This window comes from Saccopteryx bilineata, chromosome 1, assembly GCF_036850765.1.
Source record: "Saccopteryx bilineata isolate mSacBil1 chromosome 1, mSacBil1_pri_phased_curated, whole genome shotgun sequence".
Lineage (NCBI taxonomy): Eukaryota > Metazoa > Chordata > Mammalia > Chiroptera > Emballonuridae > Saccopteryx > Saccopteryx bilineata.
Genome location: NC_089490.1, coordinates 356,590,656 through 356,618,456, shown reverse-complemented (window position 1 = coordinate 356,618,456; position 27,801 = coordinate 356,590,656). Strand labels below are relative to the sequence as shown.

Below are 27,801 nucleotides of genomic sequence, written 5' to 3'. Positions count from 1 at the left end.
AGGTGTTTCATCTTGAGAAGCTTCTGGTGTAGAGGGAGCAGGATCTGTTGCAGGCCTCTCTACCTTCTTAAAGAATTGTTGATTTATTTCCACGGGCAAGTGAAATAAAAGACAGGATAAACAAATGGGACTATATCAAACTAAAAAGCTTTTGCACAGCTAAAGACAATATGAACAGAATAAAAAGACAAACCACACAATGGGATAACATATTTGACAATACTACTGATAAGGGGTTAATAATCAGAATTTCTAAAGAACTTGTAAAACTCCACACCAGGAAGACAAATAATCCAATCAAAAAATGGGCAAAAGAAATGAATGGACACTTTTCCAAAGAGGACATACAGATGGCCAATAGACAGATGAAAAAATGTTCAACATCACTAATTAGAGAAATGCAAATTAAAACCACAATGAGATACCACCTCACACTAGTCAGAATGGTGCTCATTAACAAAATAGCACACGATAGGTGCTGGCAAGGATGTGGAGAAAAGGGAACCCTCCTGCACTGCTGGTTGGAATGCAGACTGGTGCAGCCACTGTGGAAAACAGTATGGAGATTCCTCAAAAAATTAAAAATCGAACTACCTTTTGACCCAGCCATCCTACTTTTAGGAATATATCCCAAGAACACCATATCACTGACTCAAAAAAAGAAATGCACCCCCATGTTTATGGCAGCATTGTTCATAATAGCGAGGATCTGGAAACAACCCAAATGTCCGTTAGTGGATGAGTGGATTAAAAAGCAGTGGTACATATACACGATGGAATACTATGGGGCCACGAAAAAGGAGGAAATATTACCTTTTGCAACAACATGAATGGACCTGGAAACTATTATGTTAAGTGGAATAAGCCAGGCAGAGAAAGAAAAATATCATATGACCACTCATTTGAGGAATCCAAGGAAAAATGTGAACTGAAATACGGAATTAAACCTGAAAGGAAGGGGGGAGGGAGCTTTTAGGAGGGGAAAAAAGGATATGTTGAGAGGAAAACAGGAGGGGAGATGCAATCGGGGCAACACTAGAATCTATGTAAACACAATAAATTAAATTAAATAAAAAAAATTGTTCCAGACTAGTCTGGAAGGTTGATGATTTCTTCTTTTCCAAAATCTGCCTATAGTATGTAAGGCATCCATAACAGCTCTGTAAACGTTACTGAATTTGTCATCGCTGGGGTCCTCAACCTGAAATTTTGCCAGCCCATTCTCTACCATAGAAGAACCTTCTGCTAAACCTAGGGTAGTGAATCTCTTGGGTTCTGGGGTTTCTATCTTTTTCTCTTCAATCAGCTGCTTCTCCAGCTGAATGAGGTCCTCTGCAGACCGCTCCTCTCCGTGGGATACCAGGAGCTCTGTGACATCCACCATGATGGCTTTCCTCTTCTTTGAAGCACTATCATCTGAAAACTCTGACTTTCGTTTAGGAGCCATGATTAGGGCTAAAATGTCACCAAACAAAGCAACACAAATGGAACACTTGCACTTTTAACAGTACAAAAAGGCATAGGTAAGCATACTAGGGGACACCAACTCTCTTACTCATATATGGTGTTACTGCGTATTCTTTCACTGTGTGCAACTGAACTAGTTTGCCCAACGTAGTCTCTTAAGTATGATGCTAATGGCGCCGAAATACTCACGTCTCAATTTTTTAAAGTTTTTATGGGAGTGAGCATCATAAACTCAAAATGTCATATGTCGAGACTGTTGTAACCCAAGGACTCCCACTATTCTTCTGCTGTTTTGTGGAGGATCTATAAATATCAATTAGGTTAGGTTGGTTGATGGTATTGTTTAAATTTCATTATTTTGCTATTTGTTTCCTATGCATCTCATGGGTCTTTCCTTCTATTTTCTGCTTTCATTTAGATAAAATCAAGTATTTTCCTTGGTTTTTCTATTTTACTTCCTTTGTTGGCTTTTAGCTTTAACTCTTTGTTTTGTCATTTCCAGGCTTCTTTGCCTTCAAATGATACTATGCCACCTTTCTTATAGTATAAACCAGGAGTCGGGAACCTTTTTGACTGAGAGAGCCATGAACGCCACATATTTTAAAATGTAATTCCATGAGAGCTATACAATGACCCATGTACATTACGCATTATCCAATAAAAATTTGGTGTTGTCCCGGAGGACAGCTGTGATTGGCTCCAGCCACCCGCAACCATGAACATGAGCGGTAGGAAATGAATGGATTGTAATACATGAGAATGTTTTATATTTTTAACATTATTTTTTTAATTAAAGATTTGTCTGCGAGCCAGATGCAGCCATCAAAAGAGCCACATCTGGCTCACGAGCCATAGGTTCCCGACCCCTGGTATAAACCATACAGTACAACTGTTCTCTTCCATTTACCCCTTCTAACTTTTGTGTTATTGTTGACATACATTTTAGTTTTATATATACTATAAACTCCATGCTGCAGTATTATTTTTGTTCATATGGTCAATCTTTAAAAGAGAGTAAAATAAGAAAAAATTGTGTGTATTTACTCATGTAATTACCACATCTGATGCTCTTTATTGTTTTGTAGAAGTTAATTTCCATCTAGTATTATTCTTAGCCATTATTTCTTCCAAAAAAATGTGTTTTTGTTCCTCCTCAATTCTTTCTCAATTCTTATTATATATTAGGTTGCTTAAAGTCCCAGAACTAACTTATGCTTGTTTCATTTTGGAGGGTTCTTTTTTCTCTGTGTATTTTTAGATTATGTTTTTAGTGTGAATTCAAGTTCACTAATCTTTTTTTGTAACATTTAATTCACTGTTCATCCCATTAGATATTTTTTTTATCTTTATACATTGTAATTTTCATCTTTAGAAGTTTGATTTGAATCTTTTATATTTTCTTTTTTTTTTTTCTTTTCATTTTTCTGAAGCTGGAAACAGAGAGAGACAGTCAGACAGACTCCCGCATGCGCCCGACCGGGATCCACCCGGCACGCCCACCAGGGGCGATGCTCTGCCCACCAGGGGGCGATGCTCTGCCCATCCTGGGCGTCGCCATGTTGCGACCAGAGCCACTCTAGCGCCTGGGGCAAAGGCCACAGAGCCATCCCCAGCGCCCGGGCTATCTTTGCTCCAATGGAGCCTTGGCTGTGGAAGGGGAAGAGAGAGACAGAGAGGAAAGCGCGGCGGAGGGGTGGAGAAGCAAACGGGCCCTTCTCCTGTGTGCCCTGGCCGGGAATCGAACCTGGGTCCTCCGCACGCTAGGCCGACACTCTACCGCTGAGCCAACCGGCCAGGGCTATATTTTCTGTGTCTTGATTTAACTCATTCTACATGGGAATCAATTATAGTCACCATTTCCATGTCTTTTTCTGATCATTCGAATATCTGTTATTCTAGGTCAGTTTTGTTTTTAATATTTTTTAATAATGTTAATGGGATGACATTAATAAATCAGGGTACATATATTCAAAGAAAACATGTCTAGGTTATCTTGTAATTAAATTATGTTGCATACCCCTCGCCCAGAGTCAGATTGTTCTCCGTCACCTTCTATCTAGTTTTCTTTGTGCCCCTCCCCCTCCCCCTAACCCTCTCCCTCCTTCCCTCCCGCGTCCTCCCTCCCCCCACCCCTGGTAACCACCACACTCTTGTCCATGTCTCTTAGTCTCGTTTTTATGTTCCACCAATGTATGGAATCATGTAGTTCTTGTTTTTTTCTGATTTACTTATTTCACTAGGTCAGTTTTGATTGATTATTCTCCTCATTATGGTTGTCTTTCCCTATCTCTTTGCATGCCTATTAATCTTTAATAGAATGACTGACATTGTGTATTTTTCTCTTGTTACATGGTGGATATTTTGTATTCCTATAAATCTTTTTGAACTGAGATGCTAAGTTACTTATAAACAATTCAGTCTCTTTGGGTCTTGCTGTTATGATTAGTTATGTGAATCCAGAGCAGATCCAGTGTAGGACTAATTATTCTCACTGCTGACATAAGACCTTTCTGTGTACTCTATTCAATATCCTGTGAACTATTAATTTTTCCTGTCTGGATGGTAGGAATAGACACTTTTCTCAGCCATAGTTAAACAGTGAGTACTGTTTAATCTTTTCAGATAGCTCTTTCGCCAGCTGTGGGTGGCTTCTTCACACACATACACTAATCAGTATCCTTCTAAATTCATGAAAGGAACTTTGCAGATCTTCTGCATTCTTTTTCTATGCAGCTCTCTTGTTTCTGGTGCTCTGTCCTAAGAATTCTAGCTGCCTTAGTCTCCAAAGAATCTTTGCTCTGTTTCCTTATTTAGGGGGTCCTCTAAACTCCGCCTCTGTTTCTCCTCCCTGCACCATGGGCTGTAAACTCTCTCAAGGCAGTAAGCGGGGCCAATAGTATAGCTCATGTTGTTTATTTCCTGCCTTTCAAGGATCTTTGCCCTTCATTACCTGATATCCAGTATCTTGCTATCCATTATTTCATACATTTTGTCCAGCTTGTTAAGATGTTTCAGTGTGCCGGGTAAAAGTGAGAGTCTAAAGTGAAAGCCTCTCTATATATTAATTTTATATTTTATTACCTTGCTGTGTTCTCCAATTGTTTATAGTAGTTTTTTGATCAGTGCTTCTCTGTTTTCAGGTTATACAATTATATCATTGGCAAATAAGAATTTTACCTTCTAATTTTTATATCTTCAATTTCTTTCTCCTGTGTAGTTGCTTTAGCTGATATGTCCAGGAAATAAGAATATGTGTGATGAATTATGCCTGTATTTTAAGTTATGCAGTTGATATTATTACTTTTCTGATTGTATCTATTAATATGATTAACTATAATATGTTAATAGAAACTCCTGCAGTGATATTTTATTTTCTTCTCCCTCAATCATTTTTCATTTGTTTGTCCCTTTTGGTCACCTAATGAGACAATATTTTAGTTTTTATTATTTAAAAATTATTTATGTCTCTCTTGTTCTGTAAACATCCTCTGAGATATAAACTCTTTTTAATGACATTGAAATGCTTCATTCTCCTGTGTTTGAAGCTTTTTTTCTCTCCTTGCATTGTCTTTGTGGCCAGGGAGTTCCTTTTTTGTTTGTTTGATCAGTCATTCCTCCATGTTTGGTGACATTCTTACATATCTGGTGCCTCTCATTCCTTCTTTTCCAGGAATTTGTAGTGTAAACCAGTTTACCACTTCTAGAATCTTAACAATTTAAACTGTTGTTACCTCTTTTTATATTACTTTGCCATTTGTATTTTTATTGTAATTTTGGAGGAATTTCAGGAGGCCTTGGAGCTAAACACATTTGTTTCATCTGCCATGCTTAACTGGAAGTCATTAATAACTTTTCTTTTGTGCTCTTCATCTTGGAATTGTTTTAAATTTGTAAGTCATCTGTATTTGATTTCTTTAAAACTTGAATGTTAAAAGCTATTCCAAATGTTCATTTTTCTCTTTGGAATTAACTTTTTGAAATCCTATATTTAAAACCTTATGTGTAGGGCTGGCTCTTCATGAGACTGATAGATATGCTAAAATATTAAAATTTAGGTTAGTTCATCCTCTGGCTTTGAGAACGTGTTACAATTATACATGAGCCTGACCAGGCAGTGGCTTAGTAGACAGAGTTTTGGACTGGGATGCTGAGGTTCAAAACCTGAGCTTGCCGGCTTGAGCATGGGCTCATCCACCTTGAGGGCGGGCTCATATGGCTTGAGTCACCAGTTTGAACATGGGATCTTAGACATGATCCCATGGTCTCTGGCTTGACCCCAAGGTCTCTGTCTTGAGCAAGAGATCACTGGCTCGACTGGAGCCCTCTGATCAAGAAACATATAAGAAAGCAATCAATGAACAACTAAAGTACTACAACTGACTTCATGCTTCTCATCTCTCTCCCTTCCTGTCTGTCTGTTCCTGTCTGTCCCTCCCCCCCTAGCTAAAAACAAAAGATTATACATGAGATCTTTTTTTTTCTAATTACTTATTACTGCTATCAAAGAAAACCATTGCTTTTTATATGTTATTATATCTGCCTACATAACTAACCTCTTATTGATTCAAATGATGTTTCAACAAATTGCTTGGATTCTTTAGGCACACAATCATAATATCTTATGTATAGTAATAGTTTTATTATACTGATGAAGACAGTGTAATGTTCTATAGTAGTAATAAAATATCTGAATGCAAATTTTTACTAAAAGCAGTATAGGTGACCCATTAAATTAAGCTTCATTAAAAGCCAATTGTCTTGGATAGTCCTTTTTTAAATATACTTCATCAAAAGTTGTCCACTAAAATTAGGTACATATATGTGATACTAATTATTTTATGATAACACAACATTAGAGAGTTTCCCAAATCTTAAATAAGTTTCTCTTCCAAAGGGCTACACCACTATGTTTTCTCTGAAGTTTTGAAAAATACCTGTTGATAGTAATGTCAGCACACACCTGACCTTACCATGGCCTGAGTTGGCAACAGATTTTAGTCTCCTAAAGTTTCTGTTACTTTATTTTACAAATCAGTTCTTCTTTGACCCTAATATTGCCCACAATAACAGTTCTCTGTAATCATTTCTTTTCTGCCCTCTTTAGAAATCTATCAGCAAAACAAAATAATTTTATGGTTTCTTAACTTTTTTTTTTTTTTTTGTATTTTTCTTAAGTTGGAAACGGGGAGGCAGTCAGACAGACTCCCGCATGCGCCCGACCGGGATCCACCCGGCATGCCCACCAGGGGGCGATGCTCTGCCCATCTGGGGCATCGCTCTGCCGCAATCAGAGCCATTCTAGCTCCTGAGGCAGAGGCCACAGAGCCATCCTCAGCTCCCGGGCAAACTTTGCTCCAATGGAGCCTCGGCTGTGGGAGGGGAAGAGAGAGACAGAGAGGAAGGAGAGGGGGAGGGGTGGAGAAGCAGATGGGCGCTTCTCCTGTGTGCCCTGGCCGGGAATCGAACCCGGGACTTCCGCACTCTAGGCCGACGCTCTACCACTCAGGGCTTGGTTTCCTAACTTTTAAAAGGAATTCAAGGGTAATTAAATATTTTTGTGCTCAGCTTGGTTGTGCATTACAGAACCAGTCCTTTTTCTTTAAGAAAATAGTGAGACATTCTGGGAATATTTGTGAAATACCATACTTAGTCCAGCATTAATTATTTAAAATACTATAAACATGTTAAACAGCCAACAGTAGGGGATTGGATACATATATATAAGTTATGGTACTTATGTATACCTATGTGATGACATATATGGCCATTAAAATAATTTTTTAAAATATGTAAGTACATGGGGAAATGTACATTTATACAAGGTAGAGAAAAACAGGACCCATATGTTCCTTTTTATATAAATATTACACAAATACAGAGAAAACGTTGCAAGGAAAGGCTGTATGTTAAAGAACTTAGTTGCTTTTTTACACTTCTGCCATGAATTCATATTAACATAAAATAATATCTATAAGGTGATTAATAAAGATAATTCAGCGATAAGACAGTTCCTAGAGATGCAAACTTGAATTCTAGTCCTGCCCTTGTTACATACTAACTATAAGACCTTTACATAGAACTGGTTTCATCATTTGTAAATTAGTCTTGCAAGGTACAATTATCATATATATAAAGTGTTTCACAGATATGAGAGGTTATTGACATTTTTGTTTGTATATGAGTGGCCTACTTGGCAAATGATCTACTTTATACATATGGATAATTAAAGAAGCAAGCACGTAAACAACATTTGTATCTGTAATGCTTTAATATGTGGAGTCTGGTGTGTCTGTCAGTTCTAGCCTTGAAACCTTGACGTAGCATTTGTTTTCCAGTTATGCTTAGGTCTTAAAGAAACTAGAGCTGAACAAAGACCAGATAGCATTCTGAAAAGGAATTCCTATGTTGACTGTTTCCAAATATATTGTAAAAATATATTATGAGCCTGTGTCTGTATGAAATGTTGACGACGTTCAGGTGGAAGGGAGTAGTCATAAACAGAAGTTGTTGCATAGACACATATATATTTGAAAACAATATTATTGATATTTGTCATCTTATATGGTATGATCATTGATAATATCACTGTAAAGGGTTGTACAGGGCATCCTTGGGTTACAACAGTCTTGACATATGACGTTTTGAGTTTACAACACTGACTCCCATAAAAACTTTAAAAAATTGAGACATGAGTGTTTCAGCTTTCACCGTTAGTGTCGTACTTATAGACTATGTAGGCAAACTAGTTACAGACTAGCCTGGAACAATTCTTTAAGGTAGAGAGGCCTGCAACAGATCCTGTACCCTCTACATCAGCTGCTTCTCGAGATGAAACACCTGCAGTACAGGTAGAATCATCTCCATCATCTCCTACATCAGGGGTCCCTAAACATTTTACACAGGGGGCCAGTTCACTGTCCCTCAGACTGTTGGAGGGCCGGACTATAAAAAAAAACTATGAACAAAACCCTATGCACACTGCACATATCTTATTTTAAAGTAAAAAAACAAAATGGGAACAAATACAATATTTAAAATAAAAGAACAAGTAAACTTCAATCAACAAACTGACCAATATTTCAATGGGAACTATGCTCCTCTCACTGACCACCAATGAAAGAGGTGCCCCTTCCAGAAGTGCGGTGGGGGCCGGATAAATGACCTCAGGGGGCCGCATGGGGCCCGTGGGCCATAGTTTGGGGACCCCTATCCTTCATGTTCCTTAGGCAATCCTGATTCACCTGACCCACTATCTCCAGCACTTTCTGCAGGTCCTCCTGCCTCTTCAGCTTCCTCTTCCCAATAGCTCACTCTCTCCCACCTTTCAGTGCCCCTTCCCGTGTGCAAGCCAACCACAGGAATAAAGGTAAGGAATTTTTTCACACTCATTTTTTCTGTTAATATAGTAAAGTATAGTATATTTATGTTCCTTTCCTTTTTCTGTGGCTTAGTTGCGTTTTTATGTTCTAGATTATGATTTTACAACTGTGTTAGGATAGGTAAGTGACTTAGGCTAGGGTGTGTTTTGACTTACACCAAAATTCGGGTTATATCACTGTCGTAGGAAAGGAACTATGTTGTAACCCGAGTACCCCTGAGTGACTTGAAAAAGGAGGGCAAAATTTAGGTTAGTCAGTTATGACAGTCAATTCTAAACACTTTTGCACCTGTGATAGCATTTTTGTTTTTTGATTGCCAGTAAGGACACTGGGGAGAGCAAAATTCTGATTTTTTCCTGTTTGTTTAATGCTTATCATTCTGCTTACTATCTTTTAGTGACTACTCTGTTTCCAGCTGTCTAAACATTCTTTCACATTCCTGTCAGAAATGTGACTTGAGCTCAGGTTCAGGAATTGTTGTGTCCACTCCCACATTGTTTATTACTTCCTCAGCGTACTTTTAGATAAGATTTGAAATGGTTGGACCACTTTTATATTTCAAGTCTAATCCTATGAGGATTATTTCTCATTAAACAATGTGATCATCTCCTGATATCCCAAATTCTGTCATTACTTAATCTTACGATACAGTGCATTTGACAAGTGGATATTTAACTGACATTTTCATCCTTTGATAAAACCTTTGTGTAAACTTGTGAGAGCTATTGTTTATTTTCTAAATATTTTTATGTTAATATTTTATTTGAGACTACAGCATCAAAATTTCCTATGGAGTGTGATTATAATAATACTTTTAAGTACAAAGTATAAATTTTTTTTTGTATATATAACTGTAATTAAGTGTCAAATTAGGGTTCTCATTTGTAATCAGTGTCTAGTTGACTATCTTGACAGCCTCTTTGTGAAAAATTTAGTATAAAGTACCTGACCAGGCTTACCATGAATTACCATTACTATCTTAGTTGTAGTCACATTAAGCTTAGTTGTTTTTTGTTTTTTTTTAATTTATTCATCTTACAGAGGAGAGGGAGAGACAGAGAGAGAGAGACAGAGAGAGAGAGAGAGAGAGGAGAGACAGAGAGAGAGAAGGGGGGAGGAGCTGGAAGCATCAACTCCCATATGTGCCTTGACCAGGCAAGCCCAGGGTTTCGAACCTGCGACCTCAGCATTTCCAGGTCGACACTTTATCCACTGCACCACCACAGGTCAGGCTAAGCTTAGTTTTGAAGAAGTATTTACTGAATCTGAAAAATTATCCTTGTCATTTCCCAGAAGTTTTACTGTTAATATTTTTTAAAATAAATCATAATAAAAGAATTCCTGTTATAGTGTAAACTTAGGCCACTTAAGTAACTAAAGAGGTCTTACTACCTAAACCCATAATCTCCTTCTGGATGTTATGTGTTTATTATTTTTTACCAGAAGAAAGAATTTCTTATAGGCTTTTTTTTTTAAAGGGACACCTTTAACTTTTATATACGAATTGGACAATAAAATATTTTAGTAAGCTGTAAATTTATAGATGTAAGTGAAGGTCTTGGAAATACTAAGGGTGACTATTATCCAGAGGATGTTCTACATTATTTCACATTTGAGAGATCATTCAAATTAGTCATAGTATTGCTATGAACATTTTTTGTTATTCTGTAATTTTTCATTATATTTTGTGTATGTGCAAAGCATTTGAGAAAATTGAACACATTGAGTTGCCTTTTCAATTTTTAAGCAGCAAAATTTCTGATTACTGAAGTAGTGGATCTATTTGCTTGTAAAAGTTACTTGGTTATTTGTAAATTCTGTGACTAGTGCCTTGATTTGAGAAGTCAGTATATTTGATAGAATTGGAAATGCCAAAGATATTTAGTTTAAACCTTATTGAAAACCCATAGTTTTAAATTTTGTGAAAATATGCAGTTATCATAATTTTCATACCATTTATCAAGCCTAATGAGCAGTTGAAATAATGAATGACCAACCTCTAAGAGAATAAGATTTTTTACTATTAATTTACAGAATGGACTCATTTTATATCAGAGGAGTTGTTTGTTGAATACATGGAACTGATGATGGAGGCTGTATAAATTATTATCTTTTTTTTATAACTCAAGCACAGACACCTATTTCCTGATTTTGAAACTGATTAAAACTCATTTTAGAAAAATGTACGTAATTCAGGAGAAAAGTTTGTTGAGGGAAAGAAAATTTTGAAAGAACTTCTGGGTTTTGTTGTAACCTAGTAAAACTCCTTGGTTCTACCAAGGATTATACCTTTCTGCCACCCAGGTAGCCAAAACCAAGGCCAGTTACATGTTAACATGTATTTCACTAGAATAGCAGTTTTCATACTTTTGAGTCTCACACTCTACTCTCACAAATTATTATTTTTTTAAAATTGTATTTATTGATTTTAGAGAGAGGAAAGAGAGAGAGAGAGAAAGGCAGGGGGTAGGAGGAAAGAGTAGGAAGCATCAACTCCTAGTTGCTTCTCATATGTGCCTCAACCAGGGAAGCCCGGGGCCCCAAACTGACAACCTCAATATTTCAGGTCAACACCTTATCCACTGCACCACCACAGGTCAGGCTCACAAATTATTAGTTTTTAAATATTATTGAATTTATTGGGGTGACATTGGTTAATAAAATGATACAGGTTTTAGGTGTACAATTCTACAACATGTAATCTGTAAATTGCATTGTGTGTTCACCACTCCAAGTCATTGATGATCCTTAAGGAGTTTTGTTCGTATAATTTTATCTATTTTTATGTATAAGAAATTTCAAGTAGGAAATTTAAAGCTATTCATTCACTTAAAAATAACAATAAACTATTGTTCATTAAGTAGCATATTTTATGAAAAATAGTTATATTTTTCAGAACAAAAAGTAGGGAAAAGTGGTATTGTTTTATAGCTTTGTAAATATCATTGATATTGCCTTAATAAAAGACAATTGGGTTCTTATACCTGCTTCTCCTTTCAAGCTCTTGCAGTATTTTATTTTGGTTAAAGTGCATGAAGAAAATCAGGTCCCAGAAATATGTAGTTGGAAAGAGGAGGAGTATTTTAATAACCTTTTCAGATAATTATGGAAACTCTTATTTGAATACCCCACCAAAATTTAATAAATAGTCATTTCTTAAAGGTTAAAGTGTGGAATCTGTAAACATGTTAGTGAACTTTTCATACTCTGTTGTATTAAAATCTATTGGTCTGGTAGAATTTTTTATTTTGTGGAGAAGTTGTGAATGTGATTAATGTCTCTCTCCAAATATAGGAAATCATCCAAATACCACTTTTTTTTAATGTCTTTTTAGACTGAGTCAATGAAAGGAGAGACAGGTTTTCAAAAATTGAATAGAGAAAGAGAGAAAATTTTATAGATTTGATGATAGAAAGTGAGGTTGAAACCAAGGGGGTAATAATCATATTAACTAACATTTACTTCACTGAATTATATGCCAGAGGTAATTCTGAGCACTTTGCACATGTTAATTTATGTAAGCTTTCCAAGATAAGTAGCAGGTAAGTATTAATATTCTGCCTTTTATAGATGAGGAGATTGAGGCATGGAGAAATGAAATAAATCTTTAAGATTATACAGTTATTAAGCGGAGTAACAGAAGGTAGGTAATCTGGCACAGAGTGCTGCTATATTGGTTAGTTCATTTTTATTTCTTGAACAATACTGCTAATCATGATACCTTTTTTACCTTCAAGATGTCTTTGTAATAAAAGCTTTCCTTTTTAGAGCAGTTTAAGATTCACAGCAAAATTGAGCAGAAAGTACAGAGTTTCCATATACTTCCTACTTCCAAAACATAGATCGCCATACTGTCAAACCTACAGTGATTGGATACATAATTATCACTAAAGTTGATAATTTACATTAGAATTCACTCTTGGTATTGTACATTCTATATAGGTTTTGATAAATATATAATAATTTGTATCCATTGTTACAGTATCATACAAAATAGTTTCACTGCCCTAAAACTCTTCTGTGTTCTGTCCATTCTCTACCACACCCCCAAATGCAGACAACCACTACTATTTCTACTGTCTCCATTGTTTTGCATTTTCCAGCATGTCATAGAGTTGAAATCATACCATATGTAACACTTTTTAATTGGTGTCTTTCACTTAGAAATGTGCGTTTAAGGTTTCTCCATGCCTTCTTATAGCTTGATAGCTCATTTCTTTTAAGCATTGACTAATGTTCCATTGCAAGGATGTGCCACAGTTTATTTTTCCTTTCACCTATTGAAAGACATTTTGGTTGCTTTCAAGTTTTGGCAGTTGTGAATAAAGCTGTTATAAATATTCATGTGCAGGTTTTTGTGTAAACATATGTTTTCAACTCTTTGGAGTTGAAAATCAAGGAGTACAATTGCTGTATCTTATGCTAAAAGTATTTTTAGTTTTGTAAGAAACTGCCACCCTTTCTTCCTTAGTGTCTGTACCATTTTGCATTTCCATCAGCAATGATTGAGAGTTCATGCTGCTTCATGTCTTTGATGGTGTTTAGCATTGTCAATGTTTTGGATTTCCGCCATTCTCATAGGTGTGTAGTGTAAATAATTGTTGCTTTTATTTGCAGTTTCCTAATGATTTACAATGTTGGACATCTTTTTATATGCTTATTTTACCTTCTATATATCTTCTTTCCTGGGGTATCTATTCACATCTTTTATCCTTTTTATAAAAACTGTATTGATTGATTGGTTTTAGAGAAAGGGTGGTGGGAGAGAGAAAGAGAGAAATAGAGACAGAGAAACATCGACTCGTTCTTATAGTCATTGGTTGGTTCTTGTATGTGCCCTGACCAGGGATCAAACCTGCAACCTTGGCATATGAGAATGATGCTCCAACCAACTGAGCTACCCAGCCAGGGTCATCTTTTACCCTTTCAAAATTAGGTTTATTGTTATTTTTAAGGATTCGTTGTATATTTTAGATGATAGTATATCATTAGCTATGTCTTTTGCATATATTTTCTCTTGGTCCTTGGCTTGTCTTCTTTTTTTTTAATTGATTGATTTTAGAAAGACAGAGAGAGGAAGGGGGAGGGCAGAAAGAGAGAGAGAAACATTCATTTGTTCTTTTACTTAGTTATACATTCATTGGTTGCTTCTTGTAGGTGCCCTGACTGGGGATCGAACCCTCAACCTTAGTGTTTCAGGACAATGCTCTAACCAACTGAGCTAACCCGCCAGGGCTTCTTCTTGTGTTCTTGGCAGTGTCTTTTACAGAACAAAAATTTGTAATTTTAATGAAGTCTGGTTTATCAATTATAAATTTCATGGTTCATGCTTTCGGTGTCATATCTAAAAAGTTATTTAAACCCAAAGTCATCTAGACCTGACCTGTGATGACACGGTGAATAGAACATCGACCTGGGATGCTGATGTCACTGGTTGGAAGCCCTGGGCTTGCCTGGTCAAGGCACATATAACAAGCAAGCAATGAACAACTAAAGTGAAGCAACTATGAGTCAGTACTTCTCATCCCCCCACACTCCTTTTCTTTCTGTAAAATCAGTAAATAAACTTTACAAAAGAAAACAGGCCCTGGCCGGTTGGCTCAGTGGTAGAGTGTCGGCCTGGCGTGCAGGAGTCCCAGGTTCGATTCCTGGCCAGGGCACACAGGAGAAGCGCCCATCTGCTTCTCCACCCCTCCCCCACTCCTTCCTCTCTGTCTCTCTCTTCCCCTCCCGCAGCCGAGGCTCCATTGGAGCAAAGATGGCCTGGGCACTGAGGATGGCTAGGGCGCTGAGGATGGCTCTGTGGCCTCTGCCTCAGGCGCTAGAATGGCTCTGGATGCAACAGAGTGACGCCCCAGAGGGGCAGAGCATCGCCCCCTGGTGGGCATGCCGGGTGGATCCCGGTCGGGCACATGCGGGAGTCTGTCTGACTGCCTCCCCGTTTCCAGCTTTGGAAAAATGCAAAAAAAAAAAAAAAATTAAATTAAAAAATAAAAAATAAAAAATAAAAAAAATAAAAAGAAAACAAACCCAGTTATCTAGATTTTTTTTCCCATGTTATGTGCTGGGAATTTTATAGTTTTACATTTTACATTTTAGTGTATGATACACTTTGAGTTAATTTTTGTGAAGGGTGTAAGCTCAGTGTCTAGATTTATTTTCTTGTATATAAATATCTAGTTGATCCAGTACCATTTGTTAAAAAGACTATCTTTTCTCCACCGTATTGTATTGCTTCTTTATCATGCTTGATTCATTGTATAGTCTATTTCTGAGCTCTCTATTCTGTGTAAGTTAGCCACAATGTCTTACTGTAGTTTTATAGTAATTCTTGAAGTTGGATAATTCTGCTCTTCTGACTTCAGTATTGGTTGGTCATACTGGGTCTTTTGTCTCTACATATAAGCTTTAGAATCAATTTGTCAATACCCACAAAATAATTTTCTGGGATTTTGATTTGGGATTGCATTGAATCTATAAATCAAGGTGGGAAGAACAGACACTTGACAATACTGAGTCTTCCTATCTATGAACATAGAGTCTCTGTCTTTAGCACTTTGGTTTTTTTCATCAGAGTTTTGTAAGTATTCCTCATATAGATCATTTATATATTAGATTTCTATTTATTTTTGGGGAATGCTAATGTATTTCATTTTATTTGGGAGATGCTATTATAAATGATATTGCATTTTTAATTTCTAATGACACTTGTTTATTGTTATATAGGAAAGCAGTAGTTGATATATTAATCTTGTGAACTAGAACCTTGCTATTATTGCTTATTATTTTCATGTTGATTACTTTTTGTTGGTCTCTTCAGATTTTCTACACAGACAGTTGTCATCTAGGAACAAAGATAGTTGTATTTCTTTCTTCCTAATCTGTATTTTAAAAAACATTTATTTTTTTCTAATTGTATTAGCTAGGACCTCCAGTACAATTTTGAAAAGGTGTGATGAGAGAGGATATTCTTGCCTTGTTCCTAATCTTAGTGAGAACAATTCTAGTTTCTTACTGTTACAAATGATAATATCTGCAGGGTTTCTTTTTTATTTTCTTTTTTTTTGGCAAATTTTTCTATTAAGTTGAACTTCCTCTATAGTCTTGGTTTTCTGAGAGTTTTTGTTATGAATCAATGTTGAATTTTTTGAAATGCTTTTTTTGTATCTTTCACATTATCATGTTATTTGGAGGAGGTTTGGCTTCTTGATGTGATTAGTTGATTTTTAAATGTTGAACCAACCTTGCATACCTAAAGTAACTCTTACTTGGTTGTGGTATATAATTCTTTTTATACATTGTTGGATTTTATTTACAAATATTTTGTTGAAGGTTTTTGCATCTATGTTTATGAGAGATATTGGTCTGTTTTCTTGTAATTTGTTATTCTGGTTTTGATATTTATGGTAATGCTGGCTTCATAGAATGAGTTAGGGTATGTTTCTCTTACTTTTGTATTCTGAAAGAGATTGTAGAGAATGGTCTGATTTCTTCCTCATATGTTTGGTAGAATCACCAGTAATCCCATTCAGTCCTAATATTGTCTTAGAAGATTATTTATTATTGATTCAATTTCTTTAATAGATATCAGTTTATTCGAATTGTTTAGTTCCTCTTTTGTGAGTTTTATCAGATTATGTCTTTCAAGGGATTAGTCCACCCATGGCCAGCAAACTGTGGCTCGCGAGCCACATGCGGCTCTTTGGCCCCTTGAGTGTGGCTCTTCCACAAAATACCACGTGCGGGCACTACCTTGATAAGGAATGTACCTACCTATATAGTTTAAGTTTAAAAAATTTGGCTCTCAAAAGAAATTTCAATCGTTGTACTGTTGATATTTGACTCTGTTGACTAATGAGTTTGCTGATCCCTAACTAGGTTATCAAATTTACAGGAATAGAGTTCTGCATAATATTCCTTTATTATGTTTTTAAAATATTGATAGGATGATTTCTAATAGTAGTAGTTTGTTTGTTTTGTGACAGAGACAGAGAGAGTCAGGGAAAGGGACAGATATAGACAGACAGGAAGGGAGAGAGATGAGAAGCATCGATCTTTGTTGAAGCACCTTAGTTGTTCATTGATTGCTTTCTCATATGTGCCCTGACTGGGGGGCTACAGCAGACCGAGTGACCCCTTGCTCGAGCCAGCAATCTTGGGCTCAAGCTGGTGAGCCTTGGTCAAACTAGATGAGCCCGCACTCAAGCTGGCGACCTCGGGGTCTCGAACCTGGGTCCTCTGCATCCCAGTCCAACACTCTATCCACTGTGCCACTGCCTGGTCAGGCTGATAGTAGTAATTTGTTATCTACTTTTTTTCTTAGTTAGCCTGGGTAGTAAGTAGCCGGTCAATTCTATTGATTTTTTTTTTTCAAAGAACCAACTAGAGGTTTTATTGATTTTTCTCTATTGAGTTTCTGTTGTTAATTTCAACCATTTCTGCTCTAATTTAAAATTGTTTTTGTTTACTTTGAACTTAATTTGTTCTTCTATTCTAGTTTCCTAAGATAGAATCTTAGATTATTAATTTTAGATCATTTCTTCTTTTTAAATATATGTATTCAGTACTATAACTTTTCCTCTAAGTACTGTGTTTGCAGAACTTATTTTTATTTAGTTCGAAATATTTAAAATTTCTTTTGAGATTTTTGCTTTTACCTATGTGTTATTTAGAAGTGTATTGTTTAATCTCTGATTATCTTGGGATTTTTTCAACTATCTCTATTACTGATTTTTAGTTTAATTCTGTTGTCTGAGAGTATACATTGTTTATTTCTAGTCATTTAAATAGGCTTAAGGGTATATTATAGCCCAGAATGCAATCTGTTTTGATGGACAAGATATATTTTTCATTGTACTGAATTGGAGACTCTTATGTTAGTGAAGAAATTTAAAAATAATTCAGTTTTCTCCTGGTCTGTGATGATGCAGTGTATTGTCAGCCAGCAAAACTGAGGTCATTGATTCGAAACCCTGAGCATATGCGGCAAGCAAGCAAGCAACTAAAGTGAAGCAGCTCTAGTTAATACTTCTTGCTTCCTCTCCCCTCTGTAAAGTCAAAAAATAAAATGTTTTTAAAAATAATAATTCTGTTTCCCATCAGTGATAGAGATGTGGCGCTTTATCTTCAGCTTACTTCTAATGGGGGAAGTTCTCTCGTTTAGGTGCTATGTTCCTATGTATTCCAACCTCGGTCTCAGAATGAGTGGTATCTGTGGGAAATCTAGGCCATCCTCATAAAATGTATATGCACATTAATGAAGGCATTCTGCATGATGAATCTGTATATGCTTTTTTTATATATTGGCTGAGGAAATGTCATATCAGCTAGAAATTTTTTAAATTTTGGGATATTTAATATATAAATCTTAGAGATTTGTAAATAATAAATTTTTTCATTATAGTACTTTAAAAATGTAACAACTATTTTCTATCTCATTTAGTTTTGTCAGCCCAGTGGGTGGCAGCTGTCCAGAGAGCGGAAGCAACCAACATTTTTTGTGGTGGTCCTGACAGATATTGACTCAGATCGACACTACTGCTCGTGCCTAACCTTCTATGAGGCGGAGATCAATCTTCAGGTACAACAACTTTTATTGCCAAAGTACAGTCAAAAGGACAATGTTTAAGAATTTTTTTATGCCATATTTGTTTTTGTTAGAACTGCCAACTTGAGTTATACGGACTACTTTAAAAAGAATGATACTATACTATTGATAAGAGCAAGAACAACAATTACATCCAAGTTTAATTGTTTTCCTTTAAAATAAAAATTATAATCTGAATGCTTCTATGAGTAGCATATCTGTGAATTTGTTTATTAAGAAGTTTTGTGTCCTTTCATTGTGAACCTATAATTTTTCTTTCAATCCTTCTCCAGAGGGGATCTTTCATAGAACATAGAGTATTTAATCAGAATGTTTATAGCTCACTTATCACAGTTCTTGATATTGTTTTTGAAGCACCTAAGTAAATGCCAACTCTTTACTATTAGTGGTGGTAGAAGCAAGATAGTAGAACTGAAATTCATAGGGTACAACTATAGAAATTAAAAATACTGGGTCTTTGAGCATATTAGTTAGGGTTCTTAGTTTCAGACAACTCAGTATATTTTCTTTAATTTATGCAAGAAAGGATTTGTGGTGACATATGGGTAGCTTATGTAATTTCATGGGTAAAGAGTAAATAGGAAACTAATTCTGGTTACTAGGAACTTCCTACCTGGTGCTGTTGTAATGGAAACCATACAGTATTTCCCCATGTATAAGACATACCTTAATTCTGGGGCCCAAAATTTGAAAAAAAAATGTATTACATAAAGTTATTGAACTCAAGTTTTATTCATCATAAAATTCATACAACTCTTCATCACTGTCAAAACTCCCAACCATTAGCTTGTCCTCATCTCTGTCTGATGACTAATACTGTCTTCATATATTGCCTCATCCTCAGTTCCATCTATGGGAAATGCAAGTAGAAAAACTACAACCACTGCATAAGATGCACCCAGTTTTTAGACTCCAAATTTTTCAAAAAGGAGTGCATCTTATACATGGAGAAATAAGGTAGTTTTCTGACCTTTTACCATTTGGCACTTATGATGTTGAGCAATAGACAATATAAGCTTCATAGTTGGTACCCTAAAAAAAATCTGGTCTCCCTACGTGCAGCCATATTCTCAAATTGTTGACTTCTTAGGTCTCATATGGGTTGACTCCTTGAGAAAGTCAGATTGTGTGCATTTCTACTCTCCTATAGAGGAAATAAGTTTTTCCTTGTTGTTATTTGTTGATTTTGCTTTCAAGGCTCTGTAATACAAGAAAGAAGCTATAAAAGAGTTTGGAGAATGTTGAGAGAGTCAATTTGCATTTGCTATACTTTCTACTACATACAGGTGAATAAGTATTACCACTAGGGACAATGATTAGCTTGCTTTCTAAAATGGACTCACAAAGGAGGATTTATTGTTTTGGTTATTTTAATTAAATTTCAAGATGTGAATTTCCTAGATGTAGAAATCTGATTTTCAGTACAAGAGAAGACAAATCACTTTTCATTTTGCAGACTCAAATTAACCAAATTCATTCAGTCGATGTATTAAAATCAGCATGCTAGTTTATTGATATACAATGATAAGTTAAAATGTTAGCTAGAACAAAACATACATTATCAGCACATTCTCTTCTTGTTGCCAGATGTTTGTGGAAAGCCATGTCAAAATCAGAAGCAATTAGATTGTGATTCAAACTAATGAATATTTTTTTTTTCTTTTTTTTTTTTTTTCATTTTTCTGAAGCTGGAAACAGGGAGAGACAGTCAGACAGACTCCTGCATGCGCCCGACCGGGATCCACCCGGCACGCCCACCAGGGGCAATGCTCTGCCCACCAGGGGGCGATGCTCTGCCCCTCCGGGGCGTCGCCATGTTGCGACCAGAGCCACTCTAGCGCCTGGGGCAGAGGCCACAGAGCCATCCCCAGCGCCCGGGCCATCTTTGCTCCAATGGAGCCTTGGCTGCGGGAGGGGAAGAGAGAGACAGAGAGGAAAGTGCGGCGGAGGGGTGGAGAAGCAAATGGGCGCTTCTCCTGTGTGCCCTGGCCGGGAATCGAACCTGGGTCCTCCGCACGCTAGGCCGACGCTCTACCGCTGAGCCAACCGGCCAGGGCAAACTAATGAATATTTAATGTCAAATATTTAAAGCCTGTCAGACTAATATAGCCTGTTTTTTATACTTTAAATTAGTAATTCTGTTGTCAATGAGAATAGAAAACTTAGAGGTCTGTGACTATAGTAATATGTGTTCTGGATAATGTTTTGGTGGATATTGTTAAAAATTAGCTAATCAAATTCGTATTTTGGCCTGACCATGCAGTGGCACAGTAAATAGACCATCTGACTGGGACATGGAAGACCCAGGTTCAAAACCCCGAGGTCGCCAGCTTGAGCACAGGCTTATCCGACTTGAGTGCGGGCTCACCAGCTTGAGTGTGAGGTCACTGGCTTGAGCATGGGATCATAGACATGACCCCATGGTTGCTGGCTTGAGCCCAAGGTCACAGGCTTGAGCAAAGGGTCACTTGCTCTGCTATAGCCCCCAAGTCAAGGCATATATGAGAAAGCAGTCAATGAATAACTAAAAGAGCTGCAACAAAGAATTGATGCTTCTCATTTCTCTCCCTTCCTGTGTGTCTGTCCCTATCTGTCCCTCTCTCTGACTCTCTCTGTTTCTGTCACACACACAAAAACAAAACCCTATTTTGATCAATTCAGTCTACATAAGAAAGACTGTTCTTTAGTCAAGGGTTTCTTTTTCTCTTTTAGGTGACCTTTCATTTTTATCCGTGATGATCTTTAGAATTTAAGTCAGTGCTGAGAATGCAGCATTTTCTTTTCTTTCCATATGCTTGAGGGTATCTCTTCACAGTTTTCTAGAATTTTCTAATTAAATTTACTGTGCTGATTTAAGTTCTTCCTTCTCTCTCCTTTACAACTAACCCCTTCCCCCCAAAGTAAACTGACAGAATAGTAATACATTAAGACAGTGTAGGGAGGTTACAATCTAAGATGGTGACATATGAAGCTCCTGAACTCACTTTCTTCCACAGGCATACTGTATCTACAGCTACACACAAGACAATTCCCACCGAAAGAAATCCAGAAATTTCTGAGCAAGTCCTATACGTCCAGCAAGTGAGAAAATACCTACACTGAAGCAAGTAGAAAAGGATAAGATGAAATCTTAATATAAACCCTATCCCTGGAACAGTGATAGGCAGTCAAGAAGGAACTTAAAACCTCCAGCTACTACGCCTGACCAGGCGGTGGTGCAGTGGATAGAGCTTTGGCCTGGGATGCAGAGGACCTAGGTTCAAGACCCCGAGGTCGCCAGCTTGAGCGCAGGCTCATCTGGTTTGAGCAAAGCTCACCAGCTTGGACCCAAGGTTGCTGGCTTGAGCAAGGGGTTACTTGGTCTGCTGTAGCCCCACAGTCCAGGCACATCTGAGAAAGCAATCAATGAACAACTAAGGTGTCACAACGAAAAACTAATGATTGATGCTTCTCATCTCTCTCCGTTTCTGTCTATCTGTCTCTATCCCTCTCTCTGACTCTCTCTCTGTCTCTGTAAAAACAAACAAACAAAAACTTTCCAGCTACTCCATGAGGTGTGAAAATTTGGACTCAATATCTAGCCCCTAAATGTTAAAATTTTCACTTGAAGAATGGGCCCCCACATCTCCTAGCTCTGGAAGCCAGTGGGACATGTGCTCATGAGACACACCAGGCTATAGAAAGTAAAGAGTTCCTAATGGGTTCAAAAAGATATGCTGTGGCTATCTTTCTAAGGCTCAGTATGATAGGTGCTGAGAGAAATGCCCATCTTGCAGTCTTTCCAAGAAAAAAGTTCTGTTTGCATACATTAGAAGCTGCTGTCTGAGGTTTGCGTTTCTAATTTAGCTCACATCTAGAAGTTGATTCTGATTCCCCCTTGAGACTAAGGTGTTTGTCAGATATGGTCTTCTAGTTCTCTCTCTAGCTCACTTTAGTTCACTGGTTTCTCTTTGTAAAGAGTTTGTGCACACATCTGGTGCTTCACATTTTTCATCTGCCATCCAAGGGATATACCTGTTTAATCCTTAGGTTCTGGTTGAAAGCAGGGCTGGAGCTCCCAGGTCCCACAGAGCTATAGCAAATAAAAAAAAATTCTTAACTGAATATTTCTTCCAGTGTTCAGTGCAAAGGGAGCAGACAGAAACACCCATCTCCAAGTAGTTTACTGAAAGAAGCATATTTGTATACATTAAAAGCTGGTGCCTGAAGGCCCGGCTTCTAATCAACCTGAATCTAGGTGCTGACTGAGATCCTTCTGCTTGTACACTGACAGGTCTCAGCATACCTTCAGTTACAGGGAGCATTAAGAATAAAGTGGGTGCAGGAACAATCTTAAGTTTTGCCTGCTAACTAAGAGTTAGGGCAAGGTTGAATAATAAGGCATATATATCTCCTACAAGATACTCCTTTTTGAATACTAGGAGAGGTGGTGGTTTTATTTAATGCATAGAAATTAACATAGAGAGTTCAAAAAATGAAGAAATAAAACCTTGGATAAAGACCTTAATGAAGTGGAAATAAGTGATTTACCTGATAAAGAATTCAGATTAATGGTTATAAATATGTTGACTGGACTTAGAAGAAGACTGGATGAATAAAGTGACAATTTCAGCAGAGAAATATAAAATAGAAGTCTTAGAGCTGAAGAATAAATAAATAAATAATCAAACAGAAAAATACAGTAGAGGGATTCAATATCAAACTAGATGAAGCAGAAGAAAGGATCAGTGAACTTGAAGACAGGGCAGTGGAAATCATCCAACTAAACAGCAAAGAATAAAAAGAATGAAAAAGAGTGAAGGTAGCTTAAGGGTCTCATGGGACCACATCAAGCTGATCAACATTTGCATTATAGGAATCCTAGAAAGTAAAAGGAGAAAGAAAGGGGCAGAAAACTATTTGCAGAAATAATAGTTGAAAACTTCCCTCATTTGGAGAAGAAACAGACATACAGCTCCATGAAGGCCAGCAGGTTCCAAATGAGATGAACCAAAGAGACCAACATCAAGACATTATAATTAAAGTGTCAAAAGTTAAAGAAAGGAATTTTAAAAGCAGTAAGAGAAAAGCAATTTGTTTATGAAAGGGAACCCCCATAAGACTATGAACAGATTTTTCAGCAAAACTGCCACCAGAAGGAGATGGCAAGATATATTCAAAGTGCAGAAAGACAAAAACTGACAACCAAGGATACTCAGCATTAAAGGAGAAAGAATGAGTTTTCAGAAAAGCAAAAGCTAAAGAAACTCATCACCAGTACCCTGGCCTTACAAGAAGTGTTAAAGGAACCTGTTTAAGCTGAAATGAAAGGGTATTAATTAGTAACAAGATAACATATGAAAATATAAATCTTACTTGTAAAGGTAGATATATGGTAAAATTCAGAACAATCTAATATTGTAATGATGGAGGTTAATCCCTTATAAAGATAGCATGAAGATTAAAGGACAAAAGTAGAAAAATAACTACAATTACAATAATTTTAAAGGATATACAAAATAAAAGCATATAAATTTTACATCAAAAACAATAGGGGGCCCTGGCCGGTTGGCTCAGCGGTAGAGCGTCAGCCTGGCGTGCGGGGGACCCAGGTTTGATTCCCGGCCAGGGCACATAGGAGAGGCGCCCATTTGCTTCTCCACCCCCCCCCCTCCTTCCTCTCTGTCTCTCTCTTCCCCTCCTGCAGCCAAAGCTCCATTGGAGCAAAGATGGCCCGGGCGCTAGGGATGGCTCCTTGGCCTCTGCCCCAGGCGCTAGTGGCTCTGGTCACAGCAGAGCGATGCCCCGGAGGGGCGAAGCATTGCCCCCTGGTGGGCAGAGCGTCGCCCCTGGTGGGCGTGCCGGGTGGATCCCGGTCGGCGTATGCGGGAGTCTGTCTGACTGTCTCTCCCCATTTCCAGCTTCAGAAAAATAAAAAAATAATAAAATAATACAAAAAAAAAAAAAAAAAAAAACCAATAGGGGATGTAGAGCTTTAGAATATGTTCAAACTTAAGTTTTTGTCAATTTAAGATAGACTCCTGCCTGATCAGATGGTGGATAGAGCATCAGCCTGGGACGCTGAGGGACACAGGTTTGAAACCCCAAGGTTACCTGTTTGAGTGCGACTTCATCCAGCTTGAGCCCAAAGGTTGCTGGCTTGAAGCCCAAGGTTGCTGGCTTAAGCCCAAGGTCTCTGGTTTAAGCAAGGGGTCACTGATTTGTCTGGATCCCCCTGGTCAAGGCACATATGAGAAAGCAATCAATGAATAATTAAGATGCCGCAACTATGAGATGACACTACTCATCTCTCTCCCTTCTTTTGCCTGTCCCTGTCTGTCTGCCAGTCTGTCTCTTTCTCTCTCTCACTCACTCACTAAAAATATATATATATAAAGTATAATAATAAAATAGACTCTTACAGGTATGAGTTATTTTATGTCTTCATGGTAACCAAAAAGCAACAGATAATGAAAATGGAATCTATGCATACCACTCTATAAAATCATCAAATCACAAAGGAAGAGAGCAAGAGAAGAAGAAAGGAACAAAGAAAGGAATTTAAAAATATACAGAAAACAACTAAATGGCAATAGTAAGTACATACCCATCAAGAATTACTTTAAATGTAAATGGACCAAATTCTCTAATCCAAATTCACAGAATGGCTAAATGGATTAACACACACATACACACAAGACCAAACTATATGCTCCTTATCATAGACTCACTTTAGGTTTAACAACACACCCAAACTGAATAGGAAGGGACCAAAAAAAAAAAGAAGATATTTCACACAATTAGAAATGAAAAGAAAGCTAGAGTAGCTATACTTAGATAAGACAAAATAGATTTTAAGCCAAAACTGTGATAAGAGACATAGAAGGTCATTGTATAATGATAAAGTAGCCAACTCATCAAGACAATTGCAAATATTTATTCACCCACCATTAGAGCACCTAAGTATATAAAACAAATATTAATAGTTTTGAAGGGAAAAATTAACAGAAGCAAAATAATAATAGAGGACTTCAGTATCCCACATTCAACCATGGATAGATAATACCACAAAATTAATAAGGAAAACTGTACTTAACACGTTAGATCAGATGGACCTAACAGGCACTTACATCTAACAGTAGCAGAGAACACACATTCTTCTCACGCACATGTGGAACATTCTACCGGATAGACCAGATGTTAGACCACAAAACAAGTCTTAATAAAAGTAAGAAGATTAAAATTATATCTAGCATATTTTCCAACCACAAAAATATGAATCTAGAACTTAATTACAAGAAGAAAACTGGAAAATTCACAAATATGTGGAGGTTAAATGACATGCCCCTGAACAATCAGTGGATCAAAAATAAAACGAAAATAGGGATAAAAAATTATCTTGCAGCAAATGAGAATGAAAATACAACATACCTAAATTATGAGATGAAGCAAAAGTAGATATAAGGGTGAAGATTATAGTGATAAACACTTCTATTAATCAAATAAACAACTAAAGGGAACTAGAAAAAGAAAAACAAAGCCCAAAGATAGTAGAGGAAGGAAATAATAATCAGAGCAAAATAATGAAATAGAGAGTAAAAAGACCATAGAAACAATCAATGGTTTTTTGAAGAAATAAACAAAGTGACAAACCTGTACCTATGCTCGCCAAGAAAAAAGAGGAAATACTTAAATAAAACTAGAAATGAAAGAGAAGACATTAGAACTGATATCACACAAAGAGAATCATAAAGACTTTTAAATAATTACATGCCAACAATTGGACTACCTAGCAAAAATGAATAAATTCCTATAAACATACAGCCTATCAGGATTGAATCATGAAGGATTATAAAATATGAGCAGACCAATTAGTAGTCAAGATATTGGCTCAATAATCAAATTCCTTTCACCTAAGAAAAGTTCAGGGCCTGACCTGTGGTGGCGCAGTGGATCAAGCGTCGACCTGGAATGCTGAGATCACTGGTTCAAAACTCTGGGCTTACCCGGTCAAGGCACATATGGGAGTTGATGCTTCCTGCTCCTCCCCCCTCTCTCTGTCTCGCTCTCACTCTCTCTCAATCTCTCTCTCTCTCTCTCTCTTCTCTAAAAAATGAATGAATAAATAAAAATAATTTAAAAAAAGAAGAGAAAATAAAAGGTCAGGACCTGAAGGTTATACTGGTCAGTTCTACCATACATTTAAAGAATTACTGCCAATTCTTCTGAAACTCTTTCAAAAGAATAAAACAGGAGGAACACTTCCAAACTCATTTTAAAAGGCCAGCATTACCCTAATACCAAAACTTAAAAAAAATTTTTTTATTGATTGATTTTAGAGGGAGAAAAAGGAAGAGAGATAGGAATATAGATTTGTTCCTGTATGTGCCCTGACCAGGGATCAAATTGGCAACCTCTTGCTTTGGGACAATGCTCTAACCTAGGGTTAGTTAACCTTTTTATACCTACCACCCACTTTTGTATCTCTGTTAGTAGTAAAATTTTCTAACCACCCACCAGTTCCACAGTAATGGTGATTTATAAAGTAGGGAAGTAACTTTACTTTATAAAATTTATAAAGTAGAGTTACAGCAAGTTAAATCATATAATAATAATTACTTACCAAGTACTTTATATTTGATTTTCACTAAGTTTGGCAGAATAAATCTTTATAAAACAACTTACTATAGTTAAATCTATGTTTTTATTTATACTTTGGTTGCTCCGCTACCGCCCACCATAAAAGCTGGAATGCCCACTAGTGGGCTGTAGGGACCAGGTTGACAACCACTGCTCTAACCAACCAAGCTATCCAACCAGGGACTGATACTAAAACTTGACAAAGATGCTACAGAAAAGAAAATACAAGCCAATATCTCTGGTGAAGATTGATAAATGAAAAGCTATCCCATGCCAATGGATGGGAAGAATTAATAATTTTAAAATGTCCATACTACTCAAAACAATCTACAGTTTCAGTGCAATCCCTATTAAAATTCCAGTGGTATTTTTCATAGAAATAGAACACAGAATCATAAACTTTATATGAAATCACAAAAGATCCCAAATAACCAAAGTAATCTTTAGAAATAATAAAGTTGGAATCATCACACTTTCTGTTTTTGACCTATATTATAAAATTAGAGTAATCAAAACAGTATGGTATTTGCATAAAAACAAATTCATAGGTCAGTGGAACAATATAAAGCACACAAATAACAACATGCTTATGAAATAAATTAATTTGTGACAAAGTAACCAAGGATATAGAATGCTGAACAGATAGTCTGTCCAATAAATAGTGTTGGGAAAACTGGATCCCTATCTTATACCACACACAACAATAAGTTAAAATTGATTAAAGGCTGG

The 27,801-nt window shown here is 36.8% G+C and overlaps 1 protein-coding gene across 4 annotated transcripts in view; it reads left to right on the top strand.

Annotated features, from left to right (window-relative positions):
- The window catches only part of SBF2 (SET binding factor 2), a 513,016-nt gene that overhangs the window by 202,976 nt on the left and 282,239 nt on the right, over positions 1–27,801 (top strand). For all 4 annotated transcript variants that reach the window (XM_066250933.1, XM_066250932.1, XM_066250931.1 and 1 more), the window contains exon 3: positions 18,289–18,426. In XM_066250933.1, coding sequence (XP_066107030.1) covers positions 18,289–18,426 — 138 coding nt within the window. The remainder of the gene's footprint in view (positions 1–18,288; positions 18,427–27,801) is intronic.